Source organism: Akebia trifoliata, chromosome 15 (genome assembly GCF_017979445.1).
Source record: "Akebia trifoliata isolate Shusen 1 chromosome 15, ASM1797944v1, whole genome shotgun sequence".
Lineage (NCBI taxonomy): Eukaryota > Viridiplantae > Streptophyta > Magnoliopsida > Ranunculales > Lardizabalaceae > Akebia > Akebia trifoliata.
In genome coordinates, this window is record NC_141389.1 from 26,100,649 (window position 1) to 26,128,531 (window position 27,883).

The following is a 27,883-nucleotide window of genomic DNA, read 5'->3' on the forward strand; positions in this document are numbered from 1 at the left end:
GCGATATTGAGATTCTGAGTTAATATGGTAAAGAGAGATCCATCTTTCATTCAATTGAGGGTGGACTCGGAGAAAGAATCCTCAATACACTTGGTATGTCGTACTTGGCCCAAGACAAACGTGACTTCATTCGAGAATATCACGATTTTATCCTCCACACTTACCAATTTAGATTTGACTTGGATCTTGAGGTGATACATATCATATGACGATTGATTAGAGAACCCCTCTACAATCATTGACATCCCAAAAAATCTTATCATACTCTACAAGTACAAAGGTTTAAATAGATGGGATCTTGTGGTTGAAGCGTGGAAAAAAATTTCACCCTACAAACTTTTGAGAAAGAAAAATAAAGAGTTTTTGGCTAGAAATTGAAGGTGAGGGTATTTATGCGATATCAAATAATTTGTGAGAAAAGATTGAGCTCAAAGGAATAGGTTTTGAAAGAATAATGATGAATGCACACAGTCTAAGTGGGCGATTGGGTAAGCGGCTAACATAACATGGGCACAGAACCCCACATCTTTTTCTTGTGTATCCCAATGAAACAATCTATTATTCTATGCCCTTGCCACATCAGCCGTGTACCCAACCATGTGCATTCATCACAACATTTTGAAAACAAGGGGGTATGTCAAGTATTCACAGAGTCGTGATAATCTGACTACCCCACGTGGCATACTCAATCAACAACCTAACGTGACAAGTTTAGGAACCATAGATTTGTGCTCCTCGAGATACACTATTGCACTTTCTCATTAAAAAAAGTGTATCTCGAGGGGATCATGTATGCCCAGATCTACGGTTTCTGAACTTGTCATGTCAAATAGTCGATTGAGTATGCCATGTGAGATAGTCATATTATCACGACTCATTCACAGAACCCCATAGGGTATATGTAAAATGTAAGTCACCCAATTTTTTCCCCTATTTTCAGTTGTTCTTAAAAAAAAAACTACATAATAACTTCCCAGGTTGGAAACGCAAGAGGAAGTTTGGTGGACTAATTTACGGTTACTATTCACGGGGGCGGCTTTAGAGTCCTTGACTACTCCCTAACTCCTAACTCTTAACATTCACTATAAATAATATCCCTTACTCTCCCCACCTCTCTTCCTCTCATCTCTCTCTCTCTCTCCTCTCTCTCTCTCTCTCTCTTTCTTGAGCTTTTGTGGACTGTGTTTGTGATCATGGATGCATCAGAAGAAGTCGTTGGATCGAACGACTACTCGCACGTCATTAAGGGCAAGCGCACCAAGCGACAAAGGCCATCATCACCCCTTGTTGTTCCCATGAGTACTACTAGCTCATCAACCGAAGAAGGCGGAAGCCGTGGTGATGGTTATGGTAATAGTGGTGGTGGTGGTGGTTCAAGTGGAGATGATCATATCTCTCCATCTCCAACCATCTCGGCCGAATTTTCCGAGAGTACCGAAGAAGAAGAAGACATGGCCAATTGCCTAATTCTCTTAGCTCAAGGCCACAACCGAGACGATTGGAAGCGAACTGAAGAGAAATCAACTATGGGTAAATCCGAATTCTATGTCTACGAGTGCAAGACATGTAATCGATGTTTCCCTTCGTTCCAAGCACTTGGAGGACACCGAGCAAGTCACAAGAAACCCAAATCCATAACCGATCAGAAGAAGGCGTTGATTTTATTCGAAGATGATATCCAATTCCCATCTCTTAATCTCGAGATGGGGAACCGAAATCTCTATAGTAACAATAATAACAAGTCCAAGATCCATGAGTGTTCTATATGTGGTTCTGAATTCTCATCGGGGCAAGCTTTAGGTGGTCATATGAGGCGACACAAGACCCCAACTGCGAACTCCGAATCTCAAGATCAGATCAAGAAACAAAGAAATGTTTTATCTTTAGATCTTAACCTTCCAGCACCCGAAGATGATCAAGAACCAAAATTCTCGTTTGTTTCGAAACAACGATCTCTAGTCTTCTCCGCTTCGGCTTTGGTGGATTGCCATTACTAAGTGAAGGAAGAGATAAATGTGAATTATTTGAGAATTATTATTATTAATAATAGTTAAATATATATAGAATTATGGATTTTTTTTTATTGGCTTTTATTAAATCTTGATTGATTCATTGATCATGAAGTTGAATTGTTTGGGTAAGTGGTTGGTGTTTTTTTCATATGGTGGCCTATTGTTCACGAAAAGTGAATGAGTGATGAGAGCATCTTTTCTTTATTTGTTTCTTTTCAAATGTGGTGTGTGTGTGTGTGTGTGTGTGTGTGTGTGTGTGAGAGAGAGAGAGAGAGAGAGAGAGTTGGGTTGGGTTGGGTTGGGTTTTCGACCACCAGAAGTCGTGGATTAGGTTCCATCGTTTCGTTACAAGAAAGCTAAAGCTCTGTCTCACTCTCTTCTTTTTCTTTAAATGACAAAAGAATAAACGGATAGGAAGTTGAATAGGTAACTGCCCCTCCCACGTGGATACATGTGTACTTTGTTATTTTATGAATAATGATGAGGTGACCTCAAGATTCTACCTCATATCCTCTTGAAAGTGTGTAGAAACCATAGATGCTTTCATCGAGATACGACTCAAAAAACATCTAAGGTTCTTACACATTTTTCATGTCGAGATGTGCGATATGAAGTCCATTCTTGAGGTCACTCCAGCACGACTCTTATTTATATGAAAGATATTTAAAATTTAAGTACCTTGAGATCACTCCAGCACGACTCTAATTTTATATATAGGATATTTAAAATTTGAGTCATGCTGGAATAACTTGAAATTCACATCTTTTCACACATTAGTGTGTATAAAATTATAAATATTTCTCGCTCATATCTCAATGAAAAGTATCTATGGTTCTATACACACATCAATGTCAACAATGTGTGAAACGATGTTAATTTCAATGTTACTTTAATATTTTTCTTTAAAAAACTATGACTACTTTGTTTAGTCATCACTTCTCTGCCTACTCAATAGGCAGAACATGAATTTGATGCCAACGCTGCCCATGAGAAAAACTATCCAAATATAAGACATGAATTTGTTGCTTTTGTCAATTTTAAAACTTGTAATTAAAAAAATTAGGTTGAATGAGTGAAGAGATTATAATTGAAAATCATGATAATCTTACACTCCTTTTTTGTATGTTCCTTTCACAGAATTATAGATCCATTGCTTCGGAATACACATGGAAATAAATATAAACTCTCACACTAATAGCACAATGTGGAATGGAGGAATAAGATTTGTTTATAAGGCTTTGCTATCGTTATTGTTGTCGTCCTTTATACAAGTTGAATAAGTTCAAATTCATCCTAATTGACTCAACTCAAATTTATCTCAAGTCACGCCCCAAAACTTGATGGAACCAACGAGCCGAGTCCACAATATTTAATATTTTTGTCGAGAATAATAAAGAAATCGTATAATTTATTTTTAAAGTTTATAAATTAATATATTTTATTTTAATAGTAAGAAAGGAAACCCATTATTTTGGATTTAAGGAATTGTTCTTACTTCACCTTCAACAAGTGTAGATTTAAAAAGTCGGATGCCTCTTCAACTAGTAAAGAAGAGTTGTCTTTGACCCAAGTAATTTGCGCTCCTAATAAATCACACTTCTTTTGCCAAGATTAATGGAACTTATAGTGAAATAGGGCCGGCCAACCTAAATCTTTCAAAAATGATCAAATCTGATTAAGATTCAACAACCAAAAAACAAATCCATATCTAATAATTGAAAGTCATCAAGTTGACTGTTAAGGGATGGGTTCATAAAAAGATCATCTTATAGGGTTATAGGCCTCAAAATGTATTCCATGAAATATTAGACATTGAGCTTTTGTTTATTAAAAATACATTTAAGATTTAAAATTGGTTGGATTTTATTTGAAATCCAAGTATTCTAAATCTGAATTTGGCGTGTTTAATTCCTTCAAGTATATCCAAATAAAAAAATAGGTCGGATATGGATTGATGTCCATTGACCCGAGTCAGATACAGAACCCTACCAATATCCACCTAAATCTGAATGATATATTATTTTGTAATGTATATTTTTTAAGGTACCTTTCTTTAACTAACAAGTGTTAGTACAGTGACCAAAGAGTCTCTCCATAAAAGGAGAAGTCCTAAATTACAGCCACATCATATTACCTTTAGAGATTTTACGGTTCGAAAATAATCGATCCAAATCAAATAAATAGGTCAGATCAAATCCGAATATAAATTTAATGAAAGCAAAATGGCTCGGATATAATTTTAACTAGTAAGATCCGAGTCAGATTTAGAAACTGGTCTGGAATCCCGACAAAAATTTCAGATATAAATATGAATATATTCATTTTCGACTTGAACCCAACCCTTTTTAAGCCTTAAATACAATAAATAAATTTATAGTGCAAATGAGATGTAGTTCATCGAAATTTATAGACCTCACGAGCTACCCAATTTAAAATACTGTCGTGGTCCCATATTCGATCCATAGTTAGGGTTTCGAAGTTTTGGTAGCTTGAGAGCCGATGAATTAAATGGTAATCATGGATTTTAATGATAATTCGATCAAACAGCCTAGAAATTAAATGAGTCTAAATTTACTGTTAAATTTTGAGGGTATTAATCTATTAAAGGGACATTAAACTTCCATGTGACTTCTAAGCCAAGTTTTCATTCTAATTTAACAAAACTTTAAACGGACAAAAAACTGTCCTCCAAAAAGTAAAATTCAAGACACTTAATCAATCCTTGCCAGTTTTATTTTACAAATATCTAACTCACAATTTTATTTCTTGAAGGACACGTGGTAGTTTGGAATTTCATTTGTTAGTGTCAAACTAGCACACTAGATGTACCCACCTAATTGCTCTCGTCTCACCCACTTTACTCCTTTCACCTAAAAGTGGGTGTTTTCACCCACCATCCCCTATCAAACCTATATAAGTTTCAATTAGGATTTCATGGTACAAGAAGGAATAGTCTTAAGTGGTGTTTGTTTGCACTACTTATTATTGATAAAAAAAAATTAGTACTTTTTGTTAAAATAACGTATTTGTTTATTCCATATTTTCAGTGCTTATTGCTGAAAATAAGTGAAAAAAAATTCAGTATTATTTTAATGTTGAAAAAAAGTTTTGAAACGGTAAGTATTTCGTTTTTTTCGGCACGGACAAGTACACCCTTTATTTTTTTTGGGTATGGACAAATATACCCTTATACTTAAAAAATATTACCTTTTATATCCCATAGATAAATATATAAGTACCCCACAAATTAATAAACCCACACCATGGCCAAATTGTTTTGTCTTATATGAGTTAAAAGTTTACAAGTTCAAGAATGGTAAATCATCATTTTTTTTTTTTTTGGAAACTAGTTTTGACGTGGTTAGAAATTTCGGAATGGGTTGATTTTTGGTGACTATGATCTCTAGACTATATAGATCATCCTCATCAAAAATTGGTTCATTCCAAAAAATTTAACCCATATAAGACAAAAAAAAAATTTGGCTATAGTGTGAGTTGCCCTTATTAATTTGTAGGGTGCTTTTATAATTACACATTCTTTATTTCCATCGAAAATTATTCATCCCAAATTAAGTTCTTTCAATATTGATTTCAAATTGTGGTGATTTGTATGACATTATTATTTTTAGTTTGAAATTTGTGAACTTTTAAAAATAAAAATTATTATTTAGAAATTGAAATTTTGAGTATTACTTGTTATTTAAAAATGAATTGTATTTTAATTTTATAAGAAATAATATATTTTATTGTAGTTAATAAGAAATAGGCATTTGAAACATGCAAACAATATATAATATGATTATAAAGGTTAAAAAGATAATTTATCAATTTCAGCAATGTGAAACAAACATGATTCTGCATCTAAACAAATAATTTTTTCAGTATTTAAATTCAGTGCTTATAAGTTTTAAGTATTTAATGTTATTCAACACTTATTTTTTTCAGTTTAACAAACAGCACCTTAGAACTTGCAAAATAGATTAGTAATAATTGTGGAAAACCTCAACTCCTAGTCTTATAATTGTTAGAAAATCACAATAGTGAGAAAAAAATTTCAAACAAAACTTCATTCAGTAGGTCAAAATCAAATTCGCTAACATAGATTCAATAGAAAATTTATCTACAAGGATTCAATAGATTTCTATAATCGATAAGTTCCTTCTGAATCCTTTCAAGTGGATTCAGTAGGATCCTACCGAGTCGCAATATAAATTTTAAGTAGCTTCTTATTGAACAAAAAATTAATATTTTTTTAAGTAGTGTGACAAGTAATTTTTCTATTTACTAGAAAATAGTGTTTAAGTGGGTGAATGAGTAAAAAAGCGGGTGCATATAACACGCCCAATGGCAAATATGTAAACTTTCTTATGATTCATGTTGAATTTATCTAGGGTTTAAAGAGTTTAGGCAAAAGTTAGATTTGGGATATAAGAGGTAGGACCTTAAATTTGAGCCCACAAAGATAAGCTTGAGCTCAAAATTTTCCAAATCTATTAGGGCCTAACAATATCCAACGCAGCCTTACTATATTGTATATATGTAAATTATTTATAATTAGATTTATGAACTTATAACATAAAATATTTAAGGGATATTAGAAAATTATGATTTTACCCTCAACTCGAACAAATTTTCTATTATGATAAGGATCAAATTCCTATTTTGATTAAAACTATTATAAAACAACTTTGAATTTTGTTTGAATTAGATCTTTTTTATAAATCCTGAAAATCACCCCAAACCAAGCCCAAATCTGACCTATTGAGATTAAAAACTGTTATAAAATCGAAATAAGTTTAAAGTAGATTTTTTTTTTTTTTATAACACCTGAAAATCACCCCCAAACAGGTTTGGGCTTAGTCAACCCAGTATAATACCAGTCCACTATCACATAATTCCCTGAATTTTTACAAAATTTGGAAAAATTCACCAAATAAGACACCAATTTGTTAAATCGGTGAATCAACAAATTAATTGGCCATATCATCATCTTCAACCTATATTCTTCTTCGGAAAAAAAAAATGAACCTATGAGATAAATGAACAATGGTTTTAAATCTTGTCTGAGACTGAGACAACTCGTCTGATACGTCCTGGTATCGTCCACCAACAAGACGGATTGACAAGTCAAATGTATTGTATGAGATTTAAAACCATGGTTCAATTATCTCATGGTTAAACAAGACAACTCGCACGTATCAGAAAACTTGTCCAAGACAACTCGGTCTTGGTCATAGATGAGATGAGATGTCAAAATGAGTTTTAAAACCATGATTGTACTACCTCTAGAGTTAAGAGTTTTAACCTTCAACCTCAACATTTTTAGCTTCTTCTACCTACTTATCTCATCTTAAGAACAAAGATAAGGTTTCTAAGGGGGTTGAAAATGATTAATTTTGGAGAAGAAAGATGCCCAGAAACATCATTTGTATAATCTCCAAATTTTCTTGAATTTTTTTTTTCCAAAATTTTCCGAATTAACCAAGCTGCCAGCCACATAATTCTGAATCGTAACTTGGTTACCATTAATGCAAGTATGTAAAAGAGATAGAGATGAAATCTTATGTTAGAACACATAAATTACATACCATTTAGTTTACAGAACCATTGTGAACACACAATCTAGTTTTTCCACTACTGCATGTGATTGTGATCCCCATATTAACCCAAATGTCGAGAACTAACACTACCATCAACAGGGAAGCAGATTACAAATCAGAAATAATTTTTATAATAAAAGAGATCACCAGTTACATAATTCAATCGAGCCTTTAAGAAAAGATCTGATTGGCCGCAGAGGCTACCAGCACTGCTTGAGATCTTTGGTTCAGTTTGTAAGTCATATTTTTTGTAATTGAGGCCACTGTGTTAAAGAATTATTAAGCACAGCAACCACCAGTCGGAGGTGACTGATATTCTTGTTTCGGTTTCAAAATGTTCCTCTTCCCTGCTGTAGATCCTTCTTCCAAGAGACTAGGAACCTCCAGTATCTGTAGAATAAGCCAAAGAAGTACACAAGATTCATAAACAAGATGAACTGTTGAAGAAAAAATTACAATGGAGCTTTTATTTTCGTGTTCTTCCTTCACTCCAATTAATAAAGAAAAAGAATGCCTCGATGAATATAGAGAGAGTAGAGCTCATGAAATTCTAGAACAAAATAATGTAATAGGATGAGGTTCAGTAGATCTGTCAAACCCTAAGAATGACTTAGGGCTACTATGCTAATATGTGCACTTTTGAAACCATAAGCTGAATAAGGGGCTGTAGACATGCTAGGCCAACAAGGAAAATTTTGAGACTTTTTTGATAGGTAAGCCTATTTTTAGTAACTCGGATGATGGTCAGTTTTGAATCCAAGTCCATGGTATCAACACGCATAGACTTTGCCAACTAAGCTGAGCTAGCTGGCACCATCAAATCCTTATTGAATCGATATCCTATTCATGAAGTCTACATAATGAATCATAAGCATTATTAGGAGGTTTAGGTGGGTTAGGTTGGAGGTTGGGGAGGAATTCTTTACTAGATGCCCATACGAACATAGCCAAAAAGGTGAGAGATAGGCGACGTGTGAAACAGCAATTCTCGTGGACTCCCTTCAACAGACATAAACCAACTTGAAAACCCTGTAAATGCCACGCGTGGCCCCGCTTTTCACGGATCCTGGGATCCTGCCAGGTCATCAAGCTTTAAGCATGTGATTGCAAGCAAAAATGCCTCTTTTCTAGTGTCACTGCATGACCAGTTATGAACCCCAATGCAAGGTCAGCAACCAATGCCGCAAACAGTGGCATGGACATGAGTCCTGTTGTCCAAGCAGCGAGACCTCTGACCAGTCCACTGCTTCTGCTTACTAGCAAAAGCAGGTCATGTAGGCCTTAGTTACCTTAGATATTCCTATTGCACTACAAGGATGACATACAAATAGTTCAAATCTTCAACAGTGTGTAAAACGCTAGTTCAATGGCATATCTACAGAATTTTGACATACAGATCTCATTAAAATGTTTATCAAAAGTTGCCACAATTATGTGAAACTTCACAAGTTTAAAAGAAAACAATGCAATTATGCTACTTTATATTGTAAAAAAATTGTAATAAATAAATTAGGGATATTAAACATGTGTAGCATTAAACTTTTTTAATAAATGAAGAAGGGATATTAATTATGTATATCATCCCAAAATTTTGGGCTATGCTAAATGATTCTTTTTCCTGAATTTAATTATATCCTGAGCCATATCTTTCATCATGAAAGTATGTTCATATTCGTTTTCACCATCTCAATCTATGTTCTTTTGGGTCTCCCTCACACCTTCAACTTGTATATTCCTTCTAGCTGAAGCTGTAATCGGCCTTTGTTGAACACCCCCAAACCATCTCAACTCTTAGTATATCGTCTATTGAAGCCACTCATACATTTTCTCCAATACATTCATTTCTAATTTAATCTTTTCCAAACTTTCAACTCATCTTTGCTATGATCAATCCATTAACATGAAAAAAAAAGGTTTCTTGACGGTCCATCATTCGCTCCATAAAAAATGACTGGCCATGTTGTCATCTTAAAAATAAAAAATAAATAAATAAAGATTTTTTTTAATTTGATTGATAAACATCGTTCACATGACACTTCAAAAGAATACCTCCATTTTAACCATCCAGCTCTTCCTCTATGGGTAACATCTTCCTCAACAACTCCATCCATACGTATAAGATCACTTCAAGATACTTCCAGACCATTAATTTTTTGCTTGACATTCCCCTTCATGGGTGATACTAAATTTACAATCCACATAGTCTTGGATTCTAACACCCTTAGACCCCAACACCTATTTCCATAATCCTAGTTTTGTGTTGACTCCCACTCTAATCCCATCAACTAATACTAAATCATCAGCGAATAACACACACTAAGGTACGTTCTCTTGAATATGAGCAGCTCCTTCATTCATAACATGAGGAAAAAATTCGAAGATTTCTCCTAGGGCAATTAGTCATGAAATTGAGTAAGAAAGGCACCCCACAACACAAGGCACAAACATAAACGATTACTGGGATGGCACTAAAATCTGACAAACTACTAAACTATTCCAGAGGTTCTATATAACAGTTGAAAAGAATGCATGCCTTCATAGAGAGTATACCTTTAAAGCAAGTTCTTCAAAGCACTCTTGCACATTCTCTCGAGTTTTTGCACTACATTCTTGAAATAAGCATCCAAATTCCTTTGCAAGAGCAATTCCTTCCTCTCTTGTTACAGCCCTTTCACTATCCTGAAAATATCATGATTTAATAACATGAAGACTACATCTTTTTTCCCCCTAAACGTAGTTAAATTCATAAATAATAAACTTTTACTGTGAATAATTTGCATTCCATTGTTAGAAAGAAAAAACAAAAAATTAAAATAAAATAAAATTATCACCTTGAAGTGTTCAATTTTTCCAAGGTTCCTATTGAAAGAGATTTAACATCATGCAAATAATGACAATAATTAATAAAAAGTCAAAAGGTTTAAGAATTTTAGAATTAGAAGGGTATCTCTTCAAATTTCAAACCTTGTTTAGAGTGAAGTGATTAAAGAACGAAATACAGTCTTCATATGATGTTATAAGAATTCCCGAAACCATTTCACTTACCACATATTAGAAATAAGAAAAAAAAAAAAAAGCGTGGACAAAATATTAGAGAAAGTCTAGTAACTTACCCTGTCAACTTTATTCCCAACAAGCATCTTCATACAATCCTGATTATTGGAGTAGAGCTCTACTTCCTTTGCCCATACATCTGACAAGTTTGTAAAGGTTTCTCGCCGTGTCACGTCGTAAACTAAAATGAGAAGTAAATATTGAATTAGTTAAATTTCTAATCATCCATAAAAATGGCAAAAACCATGTCCAGAAATACAATGCTTTTATACGAGTCCAGCAATCATGGCTTCAGGAAGCATGACATAAAGAACAACATTGATTTTTTATTTTTTATTTTACTTTTGCAATATCCAATAAGGAGAGATGTTAATTGTTTCTCAAAAATGTGCATGTTTATCATACATGGGATTGGAATATTCTAGTGCCATGTCAAACAAAATAGTCTATAATTCTCCTCTATATTTAAAGACATATCATAGGTTCATCAGAGTGAGATCTAAGGTTGAACATAAGATGCAAAAAATATTTCCCTATTTTTAAGAAGTTCAACCTTGAGAGTTACAAGGTAGGACTAGATCAATCTAAGTATCAAGAAATGCTTACTTGTCCCCATGTATGCATCCATACCTGAGCACCATTTCTTTAGTGGTAACAAACAAAACGTATTAAAAGTAAAAGATGAAAAGAGATAAGAGGGGACACAAAATACAAAGGAATAAATAAGGATTACACTGGAAACTCTAAACCACAATAGAAAACACCACAAGGCACTTCTCCTTAACTATAGGACATCCACTATGGGCTAAGCAAGAGAAATGTTCATTAAATATGCCAAATTCAAGATTTCTTTATTAACAAGAAAAGGTCTCCATATACCCCACTTCTTTCAAGAAGCCCAACTGATAGCCTTACCCTCTAAGACCACAACAAGAAGCCCCAAGTTTAAGGTCATAGAAAACCAAGGGCTTGAAGGAGAGATTATACTTTTGTTAAAATCACACTCCCCTATGAGGCTCAAATGCACTTTGAATTATCCCCCCTACTTTACCCCAAAAACACTCCCCCAATCATCAATGGGCCCCAGTTGCTAAACAAGCAACCATCAAATTTTTGGAGTGCACCAAACAAAATCAAAATATGAGAGGCGAGGACCAAGCTACCATCATCCAATTTGTCAAAAACCGTCGCAACTCCCTTTAAAGTCCTTTGGAGTAACCCAAAGGAACACCTTTCACATGCAATTATTTTTTTAATTTTTTTATAGGCCCTTTCACATCCAATTATCACACATCAATAGAACATATAATTCATCAGAAGTACCCACAACAATGCAAGGATGCATTCAGAACTAGAATAATAATTGCAAAATGCTGATTCCAATGAGTAGCAATTCATCAAAGTCAATATCTTGAACAACTCAAACAATCTAATTATTCACAAAGAACTTCAATATGTGTTGATGAATGAACTTGCTCAATGTAAGATGTCTCAATGTATACAAGTACACAACTTTTACATTAGTAAATCTGTGGTGTCATTAGTCCCAAGTGAATAAAAGAATCAGTGCTTGATTTGTTACTGACAAGCGTTGATAGAAGATTAAATGCATGATGATACAACCAATAAAAACAGTATGCTAAGCAAACGAAAAAAAGATATATAATATGATCTTCCTATACATGACTGCAAATGAATGGACAGCATTCTACATTTGAAGCAGCATACCAAGAATGATCCCTTGTGCACCTCTATAATAAGAGCTTGTTAGTGTTCTGAACCTTTCCTGTCCAGCTGCAATAGAAACATGATAACAAATTACCTCATCAAAGACTTCAGCAGCAAAAGATTATGAGCAAGATTGAGAAAATGAAAGAAGAACAGCAGACTAGTGAAATACGTCAATACAGCATTGATTTTCCGATATTCTAATACTTCAGAATAATCGCAAGTTCACAACTAGAACAGAAAAAGAGGAAAGAAAGGGCGTGGCTTAAAATATTGATTTGGATTTATTAAAAAAAAATCATTTGGCTTAATCTAAAGCAACGGATAAAACACAATAACAATAATAATAAAATGGACAAGGTTTCCACCAGAAGATATCATCATTAATAATGCCTTATTCCAACTATTTGGAGTCGACTGAAAGAATATTATGCCTCCATAGCTCTGACAGAATTGAAAAAACTGAAAGAATTGAATGGAGGAAAATTATTCTTTCAGCCGACCCCAAATTTTTAGATAAGGCTTCTATGAGATGATGATGATGACGACGACGACAAAAGGATCAAAATAGTTAAACTCATTAAGAAGTAGGCTTGGCTGCAAAACTTTCATAAAACATCAAAAGCAATTATCAAATTATGTATAAAAAAGAAAAATACAGGTTTTTTTTATGTTTCCATTACTATTTAGTAATTTCAAGTATTTTCTACTGCTCCATTTGTATGGTATTGATCAGGACCAAAGAAGCCCTTTTGTGAATTTACTTTAATAGGCTATTTCATATCGCTCAAACTTGAAGTACAAGTGACTTTTAATAGCTGAATCTCTTCCAACGCAATTTTTTTTTTCCTTTTGTGATAGTCCCCCATTTCACAAGTGAAACCTTTTCCTTTCATTCCTGTCAGTTAAATACATAAGTCCCCATCCATGAAATTATGCGAATTGAAAAGCTTTCAGAATATTATTTCACTGTCACAAGCAAGAACTTAAAATTGGAAGGAAAAAAAAAGTGGACCATTGTCATCAATTACCAGTGTCCCAAATTGTAAGCTTCAATTTCCTGTCACCAACTGTGAGCAGCTTGATCTTAAAATCCACACCTGGACATTAAAAGACGAACAAAAGCATGATATATGATCAGATAAGAAAAAATGATGCCTGTTAAATGAAAATACCTGCTTGGATTAATAAGCAGTCAAAAACTTAATGAAAGCATCCTCAAGAGGCCAACCTAATATGTATACTTATAATCTTTCATACATAATCATTCCAATGGTTCAGTCCATGTAAGAATTGCATCGCTAAGACCTAAATAAAGCTTTCTGCAACACATCTCATCAACACTAAAACCAAAATTCAACTACATTGGCAATTATGTGCTTGATCGTGTGAATGATCCCAGCACCCAAACTACTGAGAGGTGAACGACGATCTCAGAAATGATTGACGTTAATCTTTGTTTTGTGAAACACATTGGCAAGTTGGCCAGCAAATGGCGTTGAAAAAGTACCCCTCGACAGCAATATTAGGTGGTGGTGTAGCACAGAGCAAATACCTAGTCTCCTATGCATGGGCAACACCAGACTCTAGTAATGACCAACAAAGCAACCACTAACATAGACTTACAAACATTGCCCGGATTAACTCTGCAATTAACATCACAGAATTAGTGCAAATGAACCATTAGAATGACCATGATCAAGAGTGTAATGACCAAACAGACAAACCCATTGAGATATCAGATGCAAACTAAGAGGGAATATATTACCGGCATCAGGAGGTAAATGACATGGAAGAAAAGGGAGTTTGTTTAGGATTTGGAAAGAGAGGAACAAAAAGGTGTTTCAAGGAAAGAATAACTCTCCTCAAGATGTGATTTTAGAGATTTTGGGCCTTCTCTATTACTGGAGCAAATTATGTAAAGATTTTGAACAAGTCTTTTTTGAGGATTTTGTGTTCAAGTAGGACTCTTTATGCAATTTGTAATCGACCTTGAGCAGAGTAGGTTGTAGCCGTTGCCTTTGTGTGTGTGTGTTTTTTTTTCTTGTTGGGTTTCTTGGTTTCAAGGCCACCTCGGTCTCCTGTTGTCTTCTTTATCAATAAATTTTTATAATTATCAAAATAAGGAGGTAAACGAATTTTCCCACTATATATGAACTGAGAAGAACTTGACAACCTTTGCTTAAAAAAATGAACAGAAAATGCAATCTTTGAATTGAAACACAACCATAATGAAATCAATAAACCAAGCTCTTGTCATTTCTTATGTTGCAATGAATCCACCGAAGGACTCAATACACGTGCCTCTGGAAAATCAACATAAAAATCCCATCATGCAATGTGATGACACACCTAAATCTTGAGATTGCCGATAAAGTTTTCATTTTGTGGCTACTGACCACACAAAAGCCACGTACCTAACAAAACCTCAAATAAGTTCTCCACTCTTACACATGTATGCAATAGTAAGCAAAAAAAATAATAAAAAATTGTTTCTAGCATTAAATGGGAACGCCATCGATGCATCCAAAAATGCTTCTTCAGCCCCTAGCAATGTTTGGTGAATCCTCTTAAACTTCTCGAACATCAAATCAGAATTAATCACCACTAAGTGGAAAGCCCCTACGGATGTTCCATCATCTAGAATCATATAAAAGCTTCCATGAATCCGAAAGTAGAAACTATTAACAAAATCCGAAACAGAACTAATCAAAACTGTCCCTTGCCGAGATTAATATACTAATAGACAAATGAAACAGAATCAAAATTTCTGAAATTAAGAGAAAAAATGGTGGCTAAGTACAATCAAGATTCGAAACTAAACATGATCAGAACAAACACTTTACCAAAAGATTGAAATTAGACATGAATCAGAATTGCAGAAACAAATATTAGAAACTTCCAGTTAAAAAAAAAAACGAAAAAGTACCGATTGTAGGTGAGAGATTTTCTACAGAATTGGAGATGAAACTGACAAGGAGACTACTTTTACCAACACCAGAGTCTCCAATTAACAAGATCTTGAACGAATAATCGTAATTTCCACCATGTCCAGAAGTCGAACCCATCAATCGATTTCGAAACTAAGATCTCTCTCTCTCTCTCTGATCCAAGATCTTTTGTGTTAGAAACAAAGAAGAAAGTGTATAATATAAAGTAGAGAGAGGAGAGAAAGAGAGAGAGAGAGAGAGAGAGAGAGAGAGAGAATAAATAGAGAACAAAACGGGATTGCATTTGGGATTTGTAGTAGTGGTGGTGGGGTTGTTGCGAGAGGTGGAGAAGAGAAACCAAAAAGAAAAGAAAAAAAAAAGAGGAAAGAAGTCGGCATCTATCTGTGAGATGAGATGAGATGAGATGAGACAAGACAACTGAAACAAACGTATTCTTTCCTTCGTGGCTTCATCGATTCTATTCCCCTCCCACGAACAACATCAGCGAATATTTCTTTGGGATTACTTAATGGAGAGTGGGGCCTACTGGACCCTGAAATATATATATAAATAGCGATAAGAACTGGTGGGGGCAATTGCCCCACAGACACCCCTATTTTTTCTACTAATTACATGTCTCATTTGTCTTCACTCCCTCATCTTTCTCCCTATTCTCCTCCACACCCTCACCTCCCTCTAATTTTTGCAAACCCTCCTTTAATATTATTTTTTTATGACATTACCTCTTGACCGAGCCTTCTTATAAACTAATTTAAATGCTTAAATATCTTTTTCTTTTAACTTCTAACGAAAAATCTTTGAATTTCTCCTTAAATCATTCATTTTCGAGTTCTTCAACTATACAACTAACCATAATTTGCCCCTATTACAAGAAAATCTTAGCTCCACGGCTATATAGGGATTTCTTTCTACATAACTCATAAAGTTTGGATCGTAATTTAATAAAAAATTACTATTCATTTGAATATAACTTCTTAACGACTTTTGCTCCTGCGGAGAGCTAGCAAACATTTGAATAGGTTTTTGGTCTTGTGGGGAGAGGGTTTTTACTCTTTTTTGAGAAATTCTAAAAACCTGCTATTCCACAGAGAGATTTTTTCCTCTTGCAGGGAGAGATTGAGCTTTTGCTCTTTCGCCAAGAGGTGTATCCACACAGGGCCTTAGTAAACCACTAAACTGCTCCCAAGTGTTTTTCCATTACCCTCCCCTCCTTTGTTTTGTACATTTTCCTACTAGCAAATAAGGGTGTACATTCGGGTATCCATAACCGTATCCGACCCAATTTTTTTGAGTATGGATCGGATATAAATGAAATTGGAATTGACCCATTAATTTTTTAGTACGATAATGATGAAAAGGGTATACCTGTACCCTATCCAAACCCAGATTTTCAAGTATTTTACAGGTACAGGTTCGAGTTGAATACAAATTCGGGCATTTATTAAATTTTATAGATTAATTTAATTTTAAAGTTTAAAGTTCAAATCTAATTTATAGTTCAAATTTATAAATATATAAATCTTACAACATTATGTAAATAAATAAATAAGAGTATATGCAAATTATATAAAACATTTCTAAATATTTTAAACTTAAAAATCCAAATATTTTACGAGTATGAGGTATATGTATCGAATATTTTATGGGTTGGTTACAGATTTGGACCGGTTCTAGGTCATAGAGATCGTAACCAAACCGAACTAAGCCGAGTTCGGGTTGGTTTTAGGCACAGTTTGAATTGGGTTTTGGGTGGGTAACAAGTATTTTGTACACCCCTACTGGAAAATTGCAATCAAACGATGAATTTCACTTTTCCATTATATCGGTTTTTACATGACATTTTTTTTTTTTTTTTTGAAATTTGAATTTTTCTAGAAAATAAATACCTTACAAATTAAATCAAAAACACCCATGAGGATTTTTGGCTGAAGGGAATTTGGGCATTTTTCATTAGTTCATAACTACGGAACTAGACCAAGGAGCCATGTCTATGGATTGGTTATGGATCAATACTAAATCGATCAAATCCAAAATGTTTAATTATATGATCTGTATCCGATCCAATCGGATCAATGAATTGTTTAACCAAATTCGATCCAATTACATGATCAGTCAATCCAAAATCGATTCAAATTTGATTTAGATAAATATTTTTACTGTAGGCACCCAAATTTGAACGGCCCTAATGCAAAGAGACCCAAAATTGCATTTTTAAATAAAAAAAGGCTTAAGGGCCTCAGCTATCAAAAATCACCTTTTTCCCAAAAAAAGATCCCTGGGCCCCCAATTGATCTAAGGGCCCATCATAGATTCTTCAAGTCCATTTTTTTTATTATCCTATTTCTAATTTCAACCCGAGTCTCTTACAGCTCACCAAATCCCTAAACCCACTAAATAACGAATCTAAATCTACTTTCCATCCTTTAACCAATTTCAAATCCTTCACAAGTCTCCTAAAGCCCACCAAATCCCTAAACCCACTGAATCACAAATCCAATTCTACTTTTCATCCCTTAACAAATTTCAAACCCAAGCCCAACATCACTTAAAGAGCCCAAACAAAGTCCATACAACAGCACAAGTCCGTGCTCGCAAAGGACTCATGTCATCCCTACAATACAACTCTCAAAACCCTATAAAATCTCACCTCTTTCTCTCCTTGATCGAAGAACCTTGAGTATCTGGTATCAGAGCATCTTTCTTGGCCTTCACTATGATATTTAAGGAGTTAGAAATTTAAATTATATCTTTCACCCAACGAGTTGAAGAAATTTCTATTACATTGAACCAATCTTGAATTAGTTGCCGAGCATATTGAATCCAATATGGGAACATTTTGAGCAATTGGCATCAATAACACTTAGGCCACATCCAGAGATACATCATTCAAATCAAGGTTTGCATGATGAATTACAAGACGAAATTGTAGCTATGATGATGATAAAACCAGCCTTTCAAATGAACTCCAATCGCCCAACTCTTCTTCCTACTCCTACAGAACCAACACTTCTTGAGCTTACAATATCATTACTTGGTCGGATCTTCATGGATTCTTCTTATTTAACAACTTTCCTCGACTAAATAAGCGGAGTAATGAGCCAATGATTTTTTTTTTCTATAACGATGAGCAATTGAAACCTGACCATCATTGTAAGAAACCCCAACTACTCTTTTTAGAAGCTAATATTTCTTCCATTGAAAATCGTGCAAATACACTTAAGGACAATGTTGCTATAAAAAAATTTCAATTCGAGGACAAATCACTTCATAGGGGGAAGGGGTGTTAGGACCCTAACTTTAGTTTTCTATCTTATTTGGTATAATGATAAAATGGTACCCCTCTCTAACATACGGCCCCATCACAGAATCGTTGATCATATGCCTTGGGATATGCAAAAAATCTTTTTCTTGTGTATCCCAAAGCAAATGATCTACGGTTATGTGATGGGGGCGTATGTTAGAGAGGAGTATCATATTATCACGACTCACATAGGTTCCTAATCATATTAGTTGTCTAATTCGATTTAGTATTATTTTAGAAAGGTTCTATTTTAAATATATTAGGTGTTTAGTATGAGTCTAATTAGGTCTTAGAGTTAAATTAGGATTATTTTATTTTATAGTTATAGCCAAAGTTGGCAAGTAATCATCTATATACAGGTAGATTGATCTTATTACGAAGAAAACAAGAATAATAAATTTGTGTCTTCTTCCTCTCAATAAGTTCTTCTTCTTAATTTTCCTTGATCTAAGAGCCCTAATGAAGAGATAGAGACTTATATGGTTGTTGATCAACGTTTGGTCTTCCGATGGTGGTGGTGTTGATCGTTACTGGATCATGCAATCATGTTGCTTGGAAGAAACAACGGAGAATGCAAAATAGAAATCCTTACGAGAAGTTGAAAACTAGGAACTGGAAAGATAAAAGTTATTATTCAATATAAATAACAATTTTTTCAACAACAACAAAATGTAAAATTCTATTCAGATTGGATTTTTATGGATTGAGTTGGGGGTAATCCAAAAATTTGAAATTGGTTCGAAAATTGTCGAATCTACAATTTTCCATTTGAATACGATAAAAAAAATCCAAATGTTAGATCTAAATCTTATATTTTTGGATCGGAATAAATTGGATGTCAGATAAAAATTGGATCATTGCCAACCCTAAGCATGGCATTTGCTAGAAGACACAAGCAAATATCTCAAATACTTACCAAAAATGTAGAAGGATATGTCTTAATCGATACAAAATACTTTAATGAAAAAGAAGCGGTTGTGACTTGTAAGCTCCAATGAGTGATTTTTTGCTCACAGCCCAATAACTTTTTGACATGTGGCACGAATGATATAAGCAATACGAGAGAAAGTTATTTTCTCATGTCCTTTTTGATCTGATCACATTGTGACATTCAAAAACATGATCAGATGCAATGGGGTTGTAGAGGACGAAATTATATGAAATTTAAACACACAAAACAAAAAGTTATTTTTCACTATTGAATTTTATTGGGCTCAGTAGTCGTCCATTGTCAAGTTTCAACAAATCGGATCAACCTTGGAAATTTATCTTTTTTCATAAATATATTAGTGTGTGTTTGTTAACACTTCTGAAGTCTGAATAGAGGTGATCCACCTTTAAAATTCAGACTTTATAAGCTTTATTTCCGTTTATTTTGATTTAGATTTCAGACTTCAGAATCAAAATTCAGAAGTTTTTAACCAGTAATGGAGGGATGTTGGACGAAACTTCTGAAATCTGATTTTTTTTTTTAAAATTCCTAAACTATCCTCCTCAAAATCCAAATTTCTATCATATATCATTTATTTATACAAACCTTAAAACCCTTATTTTTTTACTTTTCTACTTCTCATTTCTTTTCCACCTCTTCTTCCTCTACAACTATGTTATCAAATCTCTCATCTTTCTCTCATTTCGTGTTCGAAAATCCTATATTTTTATACGAATCCTAAAACCTTATATTTTTCAACTAGAAAATAAATGATTATTTATTGTTTGAGTATTACCTTGTTGGAATATAATTTCTCAAGTATGAATTCAATTTGAAAATAATGCTTTTGAGGTGTTTGATGTGTTAGAAATCGAAATTAAATGTGTGGATGATTTCATTATGCATAATATGTTATTTTTTTGGTTAACAATTTATTAGAATTACAAAATGGTATTATTGTCAACATGGCCATTACATTTTAAAATTCAATTTGTGACCATAAACTTTTAAAAATGATAAACAAACAACTTTTCCAGAATAAGATTTCAGATTCTAGATTTCAGATTTCAAAAATATCTTTTTTCTAATATTTCTAATTGTTACTTGTAGACTTAATTGTGAATTATAGTTACCAAATGAGCTATACTAATGAGTTTGAACCCCGATCTATCCATATGTTTGAAAGGATTGGTGTGTTATAAGTAACAGTTCGTATGCTAGTAGAATCTCTTTTTGAAAATCATGTTAAATGATTCGTCTCGCTAAGACTCGATGACTCAAACGAGTCAACCCGGAACGATGCTGAGTTTTTAAATAAAACCAAGATCAACTCTGAAGTGTGAATTTGGGGCCTCTTCTTCGTTCTTCCACTCCAGAGAGAGAGAGAGAGAGTACTGAGAGGCGCAGAAGAGAGAGGAGAATGGATCGAGACTGGGGTGCGAAGCCTGGGGGCGGAGGCGCGGCCTCTGCACAGAACGAAGCTATCGATAGAAGAGAGAGACTCAGAAGGCTAGCCCTAGAAACCATCGATCTCGCTAAAGATCCCTATTTCATGCGTAATCATCTCGGAAGGTTCAGATTCCAACACAAAAATGAAAAAAAAAAACTTTAAATTTTCTTTCTATCTATTTTAATCCCTAATTTATAGAACAAAATTGTTCTTATTGTTGTTGTTTTTCTGGGTTTTTTTTAGTTACGAGTGTAAGCTTTGTTTGACTCTACACAACAATGAGGGGAATTACTTGGCTCACACACAAGGGAAGCGCCATCAAACCAACTTGGCTAAGAGAGCTGCACGTGAGGCCAAAGAAGCTCCAGCCCAACCCCAACCCCACAAGCGAAAGGTCTCCCTCCGCAAGACAGGTCTCTCCTTCTCTTAATCCATTAATAAAACATAGAAATCTGATTTTTCATTTTTTTTAAACATAATTTCTTGTTTTTTCGTATTGTATTCACTTGTTCTTGATTGGGTATAAATAAAAAAATTGCACAAAAATTGGGGTAAAATTAAGGTTTGTAAAGAGAGCTACTGTGCCACCCCAAATTTTGCTAACGCCACCCCAAGATGCATGCTAACTCTTTGGTGATTTCTATATGTATTGGGTTGGGATTAGCAAATGTTGGTGTGGCAATATAATTTCTCTTTGTTAAAAGATTAATCACAGCTATGGGTATTATTGGCTAAAGAACGTGGGAAGAAGATAATAATCTATTGGAAAATTCCTTAGTTTGTCCGTCTACAAGGATCGACTACAAAAGATTCTAAAAGGTGATACAAATCTCAATTGGAAAGCTATGGTATAATCAATGAGGATTTTATAGGCTTGTGTTTTTTCAAACATCCATGGTAAATTTTGTATTAGCTTTTTAGGTTTACTTATCCAATGCCGTCGAAATTGAATAGGATCGTAAAGTGGTAAGAAATAGGATTCTAAAAGAAATAGAATTCAGCTCAAATTGGATTGTTATATTCATTGTGGGCATCATCAAATCCTTGGGTTCAACTAAACGAATCTTGTTTTTCCATTTCACTCTGCTCACAACCATGTCTTTTGTTATTGAAATTGTGTTCATATTTGTTTCACCATCTCAATTCACTTTTGTTTGGGCCTTCTTATTGCTCTTTTAGAACCTTCAACTTGAATAGTTCTTTTTACTGAGGCTATAATCGGCCTTCGTTGAGCATGCTCAAACTATCTATCTTCTTTTTTTTTAGTTGCTTATTACCTATTGGAGCTATTCCCATGTTTTCTTCAACAAGTTCATTTTTATTTCATCTTTCCTTGTCTTTCTACTCATCTATCTCAATGTCTTCATCTCTGCTTCAATCAATTTATTTACATGATGCTTCTTGATTGCCCAACATTTAACTCCATAAAGCATAACTGGTTGTAATTTCTTCCTATAAAAATTTTCTTTTAATTTGATTGGTATACATTAATCACATAGCACTCGAGAAGCATACCTCCACTTTAACTATTCGACATTGATCCTATGGGGTAACATTTCCCTAAGCCTCCCAATCCTTATGTGTAAACAGACCCAAGATAATGGAAGTTATCACTTTGGGGTATTTCTAGATCACCAATTTGTGTCGGACATTCTTATTCTGAGGTTTCAGTACTAATTTTACATTCCACGCACTCAGTCATGGTTCTACTTATTTTAAAGCCCCTAGATTCAAACTTTCACACTATGGTTATAGTTTTGTGTTGATTTCCTCTATAGTTTCATCAATTAGTACTGCATCATCTACAAAAACATACACCAACCAACTACATGCGCTTAAATATGAGTAATTAGTTCATCTATAAATAAAGTAAATATGTACGGACTTAAGGTCGATATTTGATATAAATTAATTATAATCGGTAACTCATTTTTCACCTCAATTTGCTTTCATACTAGTCATAGTCCTATCTTACATGTCCTTGATTATGTTAATATATCAGTTTGGGATTCCTTTATTTTTTCCACTTACTTACCAAGTTAATTATCTAGGTACTTTGTTGTATGCTTTCTCTACGTTGATAAAAACCATATGAAGATTCTCCTTCTTTTTTTTTTTTTTCTCTTTCATTATGCATCATTTGTATAAGTACAGAAAATTGCCACAATGGTTGATGCATCTGGCATAAAAATCAAATTGGTTCTATGACATTTGTTTTGTCTTGACCTTTGTTTAATCAATCTTTCTCATAGTTTCATAGTGTGGCTCATAAGTTTGATGCATCGATAGTTGTACACTTCCATATTTCTCTTTTATTTTTATATCGGTACTACGATGCTTTTCTTCCATTTATTTGGCATTATTTTAATCTTTGAAATATTATTGAACAACTTTATTAGCGAGGAAAATCTACAATTTCACCTGTATTTCCATACTTCCATTGGAAAATGATTTTGTTCTTAGATCGTATCCTATTTTCTTCTTTATTAGTTTTATTTTTTTTCACTTCTAAAGTCATAATTGTACGAATGGATATGTGCTCTCAGATATCCCATACCTTCCTATTCCTAAGTCTCTTTAGTGCCCTTTTAGTAATTTTTGAAAATAACCTCTCCCCCTTTCCTTAATCTCTTATTATAACTCTTTCAGCTTTTCCTTTAATGCTCTAACATGATCGAAGTCTTTAGCATTCCCTTCCAAAATTCGCGCTAAATTGTAGACATCTTTCCTACATATTAACCAAGTTTAGATTCGACAATTTATCGGTGGGGGTCATTTGATTTAATTTGGATAGATTTGGGAAAGTTTCAGAATAAATTCGAGGATTATAAAATTTTACTCCGAAGTCCAATGGTTGAAGACAATGTGTCTTCCGGAAAAAATCAATATTCTTATATTGGAAGTAAATAATAAAACAATTTTTAGTAAGATTTTGGAAGAAGAAACATCAAGGTTAAATATGATGTTTTTTTAGGAAAAATCATGGTCCCAAGAAAGAATAACAAACCTAGAATTCTTGATCAAGTAGAAAAGAAGAAGGAAAAAAAAAACCCTTAGAAAATTGCCTATTAAATGTAAGGTATAAAATGGGTCGGACTTGACCCGAAATCTGAGTGATTCAAAAATTGAATTTAGCGGGTTTGGACCCTTTAATCTGAATAAAAAAAAATGGGTCAAATATGGCTAGATGTCCCTTGAATCGAGTCAGATCTAGGTCGGATATGGATCCATTTTTATATCCGCCTGGATTTGAATGATATATTGCTTGTAAAAATTACATTTGTAGGGTTTTTCAAAATATCTTTTTCTACTACTTTACTACAATATGAATTCTTATAAAATGAGAGGGTTATAATGGTAAAATAGAATAGTTTATCAATTAACAAAGAAGTAAAGCAGAAAAAATGTTAAATACTCCAGAATTACACAATCTAAAACGACCCAAATCAAGCAATTCAGATCGGGTTGGATTTAGTTTAAGTGAAACCAAAATGGTTTGAATATGGTTTTATCTAGTCGGTTCCAAGTTGGATTCGGATTCAGATCCAGATAAAAAAATCTGAATTTGAATATAGATATATTCATATCTTGCCCAGGTCTGATCCATTTTCTACCCTAATTAGTCATTGATTGGTGAGTCGCTGTTTAAACGTTATGTACCCTATGCAGCGAATTGTTCCTAGCTTTTGGAGAAAATTGCCCAATTTTGTGGCAATGGTTGTATGTAGATTATCATAGAACACACAATATATGAATCAATCTAGATTATTGGTAATAAAAATGTTGTATTATCTGCTACATCAGTATGGATTGGATTTGTCTTTTTGGTAGCTATCCTTCATTTTTTCATCTCTTGAACTTATTTGGTATTTTGGATCAAAAGATGAATGAACCCTCCCTTGAATCCCTTCGGGTTGTGAGATACATTCACATTATAATAATATAATTATAGAATTCAATATTAATAACATCCTTGAAAATGAAAATAAAGAAAGAAAGGAAAAAAAAAAGCGAGGGATTGGTCAAAAGTCAGAATTCTTGGATAAAAAAGAATTCTATTTTTAATAATTTAGGGCAACAAAAAAATTGGTATAAGGCAGTAGCCATTCTTGCCTAGTATAGAGTAGCATCACCACCACATCTCTAATGTCAAGATTCCAGAGGATAAAAGCAACTGAATATTCATATCGTCAAACTGGATCAAAACGAGGAAGGGATGGAAATATCTAGCGGATGGAGTGGGAACAACATTAGACATGGCAAGTTGATTAGAGGAATTGCATCCGCCGGCCGATCGGTCACAAGAGATATTAGCCTCAAACAATTGTCTGATAGGAAGGCCTTTTAAAGGAAATTGGCCAATGGCTCCAAGGAAAAAAGAAAGTGGCTAATAGTCAACCACATATTCTCTTATCATTTATTCTTTAGATCTCCATCTACTTTTTTAACTATATATACAATATCTATTTCTAACATTTTGTGTCTACCAGATCTTACAGACATCAATTTTCTTAGCTTTAGCTCTTGCAAATAAATAATGCTAATTTTCCTTCTTTCCATTTCATCCACTATTCGTAAGCTCTTACATGTCAGAGTCCCCAATCGGTTAGTTATTTTCCCTCCTGGTCATTGATGGGAAAGATATATCAACTGAATCCCTTCACTTGTGATTGTATGAGATTTCTCAATATTAGCATGATTTTCCCCACTCAAGTTGGATAAATCGGATTGAAGAACTTTGAGTGATCTATTGAAACAAAACTATGGCACATGTTCATACATAACCTTTCCATGGAAAGCTTTTGAATTCAATGAAGTCATACATCATTATGAGAGGGAGTATTAGTGTATGAGGATCTTACTTACATTTCTATTTTCAATGTTATCAAGCCTGGTATCACCTATTAACTTGCAATTTTGTAACAAGGGTGGTGTAATGTAATTGTTACTCTAGCAGTAGTTCTGTACCCCAGAGTGATCGTCTATTCTTAACCTCAGTAGGCTGGCATGAAATATTCATAATTTGTGAATTTTGAATTTAGTTCTCTTGTGCTTGCAGTCAAGATTGGAAGGCCCGGATACCGGGTAACAAAGCAATTTGATCCAGAGACAAAGCAGCGGTCTCTTCTCTTCCAGGTACTTGCCTACTTATTTTTCTCAATTAAATTGTACTTAATGCACTATGTTATTTATGTTTATTTGTATTTCGTTTCCTTAATCAATGTACTTCACATCTAAAATTGTTTAGCTCCTTAACTCTTTAGTTATGTTATTTACCTGATATTGTGTAAGAAACTGACTGGGCCTCGTTCTGGTCTCCTTGGAATTTTCGCAGATTGAATATCCTGAAATCGAAGACCTTGCGAAGCCAAGACACAGGTTTATGTCTTCGTATGAGCAGGTATGCTATATTCACAGAAGTCTATTGGTTCTACTGTAAATTTTTCTCAAACTCCCTCCCTGACTTAGGCATCGATTTTGATTTTGTTCACTTAACTTGGTAATTTTTTTTCAGAGGGTTCAATCCTGCGATAAAAGGTATCAGTATCTTCTCTTTGCAGCTGAACCCTATGAGATAATTGCTTTCAAGGTATGTTCATGGTACCACAATGCATTTTCATTTACTTTCTGTTTTGATTTGCTTTTGGTTTACGTTTACCCGTTTTTTTTTTCAGGTTCCCAGCACAGAGATCGACAAATCAACACCCAAATTCTTTTCACATTGGGATCCAGACTCGAAAATGTTTACGGTCTGTGGCTGTAGTTTCCTTTTTTGTATTTGTCCCACTCTTTTTTTAGAGCTGCTATTGGCACCCCAACTGGTACTAATATATACCCCAATTTCTTAATTTTTTTTATTGAACCCCAATTAAAGATTAAATCACTTTTCAAACATTACAGAAGTTTGGCTCAAAATTATATCTCAACATTATAACAAGTTCAAACAATTTTAGTAGTTTACGATGATGATTAAGCCATATAAAATCCCAAACCAAAAAAAATAGAAATCTAGCAAAAACAAAACGGTAGAGCTTCTATTGGCATCCCAACTTTTACTTATTCTCAACCATTCACTTATTTTCCTTATTTTTAATTGGGGTTAATAAGTAAAAGTTGAGGTGCAAATAGCAGTTTTTTTTAATTTAAATTTTATAATTATAATGCTGATGCTTGTGCCAAATGTGTACAGCTGCAGTTATACTTCAAAGTCAAACCACCGGAGTCGAATAAACCCGTACCTGTTGCAAATGGAACGGCACCTCCCGGTGTTCCCTCGAGGCCGTTGCCACCACCACCTCAAGGACTGCCACCGCCACCTCCACCACCACAAGGACTTCCTCCTGGTGCTCCTATGCCAAATCCTCCCAGAGGTCCCCCACCAACAGTACCCGGTTCTGCACCGCCGCCCCCTCCCCCATTGTCAGCGAATGGACCTCGGCCCATGCCTCCTGGTGGAAGTCTCCCAGTCCCACCACCACCCCCAGTTGGGAGTGGAACAATGGCAAACTTCACTCCTGGCACTCAAATTGGTCGGCCACCACCAATGATGCCTCCACAAGGTTTCCCAGGGCAACAACAGATGCAAGGCCAAGGGCCTCCTCGTCCTGGTCCGCCACCTCCAAACATGGGACAGCACTTCCCTAGGCCACCAATGCCTTAGTAAGCATTTTATCAATTTCCCTACAAAGTTTTGTTTCTGTTGATTGTATTGCAGATGATTTTGTTATTATATCTTTAGTTGAAAAGTAGAGAATTAGTGATGGTTAGGACTTACAAATTGTACCGAAGTTATATATCTGATTTAAGCAACAAAAGTGGTGCATATGGCACATTGACGTTGGCTCTGAATGTGTTC

General features: G+C 34.2%; 2 protein-coding genes and 1 pseudogene across 2 annotated transcripts; 2 read left to right on the plus strand and 1 right to left on the minus strand.

Annotated features, from left to right (window-relative positions):
- Nucleotides 1–1,127: 1,127 nt before the first annotated feature.
- Nucleotides 1,128–2,083, plus strand: LOC147384840 (zinc finger protein ZAT5 pseudogene; annotated as a pseudogene).
- Nucleotides 2,084–7,551: 5,468 nt separating this feature from the next.
- Nucleotides 7,552–15,812, minus strand: RABC2A (RAB GTPase homolog C2A). The gene is made up of 6 exons (XM_086425722.1): nt 15,324–15,812; nt 13,426–13,494; nt 12,395–12,460; nt 10,726–10,847; nt 10,163–10,291; nt 7,552–8,002 (listed from the first exon to the last, which is right to left on the minus strand). Exons 1-6 carry the CDS (start codon nt 15,460–15,462, stop codon nt 7,892–7,894), a joined length of 636 nt encoding a protein of 211 aa, XP_086281848.1. The 5' UTR covers nt 15,463–15,812; the 3' UTR covers nt 7,552–7,891.
- Nucleotides 15,813–20,910: 5,098 nt separating this feature from the next.
- LOC147384842 (hydroxyproline-rich glycoprotein family protein) lies at nt 20,911–27,867 on the plus strand. The gene is made up of 7 exons (XM_086425887.1): nt 20,911–21,149; nt 21,271–21,440; nt 26,087–26,163; nt 26,363–26,428; nt 26,543–26,617; nt 26,703–26,777; nt 27,218–27,867. The coding sequence occupies exons 1-7, from the start codon at nt 20,998–21,000 to the stop codon at nt 27,686–27,688; spliced, it is 1,086 nt and encodes a 361-aa protein (XP_086282013.1). The 5' UTR covers nt 20,911–20,997; the 3' UTR covers nt 27,689–27,867.
- Nucleotides 27,868–27,883: the final 16 nt, after the last annotated feature.

Bases quoted from the DNA above. Each gene is read 5' to 3' on its own strand.
- LOC147384842 (XM_086425887.1), top strand. From the start codon at position 20,998: ATGGATCGAGACTGGGGTGCGAAGCCTGGGGGCGGAGGCGCGGCCTCT. The intron at 21,150-21,270 runs GTTCAGATTCCA...GGTTTTTTTTAG, and splicing joins ATGCGTAATCATCTCGGAAG to TTACGAGTGTAAGCTTTGTT. The intron at 26,429-26,542 runs GTATGCTATATT...ATTTTTTTTCAG, and splicing joins TTATGTCTTCGTATGAGCAG to AGGGTTCAATCCTGCGATAA.
- RABC2A (XM_086425722.1), bottom strand. From the start codon at position 15,462: ATGGGTTCGACTTCTGGACATGGTGGAAATTACGATTATTCGTTCAAG. The intron at 12,461-13,425 runs GTAATTGATGAC...TTTCTATTGCAG, and splicing joins GCTTACAATTTGGGACACTG to CTGGACAGGAAAGGTTCAGA. The intron at 10,292-10,725 runs GTAAGTTACTAG...TGATATTTTCAG, and splicing joins TTGGGAATAAAGTTGACAGG to GATAGTGAAAGGGCTGTAAC.